At 30.7% G+C, this 3,097-nt stretch overlaps 1 protein-coding gene across 7 annotated transcripts in view; it reads right to left on the bottom strand.

Moving 5' to 3' along the window:
* The window catches only part of SCaMC (Short Calcium-binding Mitochondrial Carrier), a 107,881-nt gene that overhangs the window by 3,671 nt on the left and 101,113 nt on the right, over positions 1-3,097 (bottom strand). For all 7 annotated transcript variants that reach the window (XM_014423480.3, XM_014423486.3, XM_024358319.2 and 4 more), the window contains 3 exons: positions 1,676-1,831; positions 1,050-1,154; positions 329-496 (listed from right to left, as the gene is read on the bottom strand). In XM_014423480.3, coding sequence (XP_014278966.1) covers positions 329-496; positions 1,050-1,154; positions 1,676-1,831 — 429 coding nt within the window. The remainder of the gene's footprint in view (positions 1-328; positions 497-1,049; positions 1,155-1,675; positions 1,832-3,097) is intronic.

The raw sequence follows: 3,097 nt of genomic DNA, 5'->3' as shown, positions 1-3,097 counted from the left end.
ATCAGTCTACTTTATTTTTTTCAGATACTATATATATAAAAGAACATGTATGTTTATTTAGAATTTATAGAATTTTTGATAAATGTTAATAAATAAAGTTTTTTGTATTGCTTTTTCAATCGAACTCTGGATATTCCATCCCTGTGGTACTTTTTTTTCATATACTGTATTTGTATAGAGGATAATACATACATTAGTATTACAAGACTAGAGAAAAACTCTAAATAATAATTTATTTTAAAAAAAGAAATAAACAATTAAATAAATGAAATATTCTAAAACATAAAAGACTCCCAAGATAGGTCAAGTGATGTAGACCAATACTCACCTCGTAAACTGCAAGATCAATGCCAGCATATGGGATAATGCCTAAGAGGTTTGGTATATAGCCTTTATAAAATGCCCTCCAGCCTTCTCGCTTATAAATTTTTTTAGCTGCGTCCATGATACTACTAAACTCGCCAGTTTTCCTCAAGGCTAGCCTCGTTTTTAGCACCTACAATAAATAGAAGTCACACTCAGTAACAGATATTAGCTATAACTACTAAAACATTAGCTAATGCTTTCAATTGATTATTAATTTAAGAGGTGGAAGGAAGAAAAAATATTCTTTATTACAACATGTATGGGGATTCCACTTAATTTTAATTAAATATCACTTATAATTATGTTCATTTAGATCTTAATATGTTCATTCGGTAAATATAATTCAGCTGATAGCATTGCGGTGAACAAAATGGGCATCTAAGGTTATAAGGATTACCAACAAACAGATTAATAAAATGTTAATAAACAATGAACTGAAGGGTTAACGTCCTAGTGGTAGATCATAACAAAGGCAGGGTTTGTTGGTATTGGCATCAAACCTTCAGGTTTGTAAAGGCTTTATTATTGTTATAATTATGTTCATTACGATTTTACCATAAAAAAAAATTTGGCCTATGTACATTGAAGTTAAATTTACTATTATTTAGTATTAGTTTACACTAACACTACAGTTTGAACTAATTGGCATTAAAATCTAAAGCTAGTTAAGCAATCTCACCTACCTCCAATGGATAGATGACGGTCTGGCTAAAACCACCAGCTAAAGAACCAGCAACAAACCTCTCGTAGATTGTTAAGTCCCTAGCCGTAGACTGCTGACGTATGATCTGTTAAACAATATAACATCAAGGGCTTCTATTTATCAAATATACAATATTTATAAAATATATATACATAAAACAATAACTAATCTCAATTTTAAAAATAAAAACAGTTAATTCATTAAATAAAATTAACTAATCCTGTATAAAAAATATAATATAAGGGCATATAGCCTTTCAGTTTCAAGTTGTTTCTACTCCACCACAGTAACTGAAATAGTTTGTCACATTTTAATGAATCTGCTACTTATCGGTAACAGTTAATATGTACTGGATTGTTGCTTCCTAACCATTTCTGTAGCACAAGATGCAATCAATGTTCCTAACGATTGCTACATTATTTTAATAGGTAATGTGTAATTTCTTTAATTTTACATTGATAGCAGTTTTTAGTAATAATAAAAAGAACAAAAGCATAAAGACAACACAATGCAAGAGATTCTTTTCCTAGTTTTTTTTTTAGTTTTAAAAATTAAATAAAAAGCAACTAAATAATATAAAGAAATTGTTAATAATTAGAAGCATACCCTTTTAGCCTGTTCGTAAGCCATAAACTTGAGTGCAGATTCTGGGGCAATCTTCAAAACGTTGATTCCGTTCCCCCTCCAAAGTGACAACCAGCCTCCCTCCATCAACATGTGCTTCAGACATTTCTGGATACCAGTCGACTTATTACCATGGACCTGTTATAAAAAAATAAATATATATAAGATTATCTAGAAAAAATAATTAGGATAATGATAAACACCACTTAATATTGGATTGTGATAGTGAAAATAAAAGTGCACATTATGAAATATATTAATTTAAGAAAAAGTATTTAAATATGGATAAAAATCAAAAAGACTAAAGAAGTATTGAAAAGATGGAGAAAAAAACCCTGAAACATTTATAGAAAAGATAGATATGGATGTAATAAAGATACCAAGGAAGGACTTTCTACAAAACTACCAACTAAAAAAACAAAAATAGTTTCCTTTTTTAAGAAACAAAAAAAAACTATATTACCCGTAGGCTCCTGGTTACTTCCTTAACTTTCTTCCACTTTGATTATTGCTATATTATCGTAAACCACACGAGGGTGTCTCTGGGGGTCTCAAGCAAAATTAAAACAGTTAATTAATTGCTTTGTACGATTCATCTTTGAGTTCCCCAGGGACGCCTCTGTCACCCGATTTTATAAAGAATTGAAGTGGCTTTACCCCTCCTTCCGTCATAAATATTTTCTTGCTTCCTTCCTCCACCAAATTATCCAATCCCACCATCCATTGTACATCTCTGATATCCTTCAATTTAAATCCTCAGTGCATTCCCGCAATACCCGCTCACGGCCTTCAGTCTTATATGTAACTGTCCATTGAACCGCAGCCTTTGGTAGATCTTTCCTCATCCGCTCCTCTTTCCTATGAAATTCTATTCCCTCCTTCATTCCTAGTTCTAATACCCTTCCAACCTTCAAATCCCGTATCTTCGACCACCTTCTGTCCATCCAATTCCGGAAGAATAACAATTGAAAGTTTCAAACAAGGTTTATATATTTTCTGTATTTAATGCTTCAGTTTTTCGTTTTATACTTGTAAATATGTATATTAGCAGAAATTGTACCTTTCCATTTATTACTTTTAGTTTAAATGTATTATATTTTTTTTTTTATTTTTATAGGCTATAGCTTTGAGTCTATATGAACGTTTAACCTGACCAAATCACCTCCTTGCACAAATGTTGGTCTAGTAACAATACCTCCTTAAAAAGTACTGCACTTCTGGCCCTTTATAGTCTGTAGTTGTACAGATTTAATTTTAAATGGCTTTTAGTTTATGGTTGGAAAATGGCCGAAGGTTGCTAGAATAAAATTAGAATTGAATGAAATTTTAGTAAAAAATTGGTTTAGTAAATTAGACGTGAGTTTAAATGTGGTCTATGTTTTTCTTAATATTTTAGAATAATAT

Source organism: Halyomorpha halys, unplaced genomic scaffold (assembly GCF_000696795.3).
Source record: "Halyomorpha halys isolate HHAL.00 unplaced genomic scaffold, Hhal_1.1 Scaffold24.1, whole genome shotgun sequence".
NCBI classification, from domain to species: Eukaryota; Metazoa; Arthropoda; class Insecta; order Hemiptera; family Pentatomidae; genus Halyomorpha; species Halyomorpha halys.
Note: the sequence above shows the minus strand (reverse complement) of the source record. Positions and strands in the feature narration are given on the sequence as shown.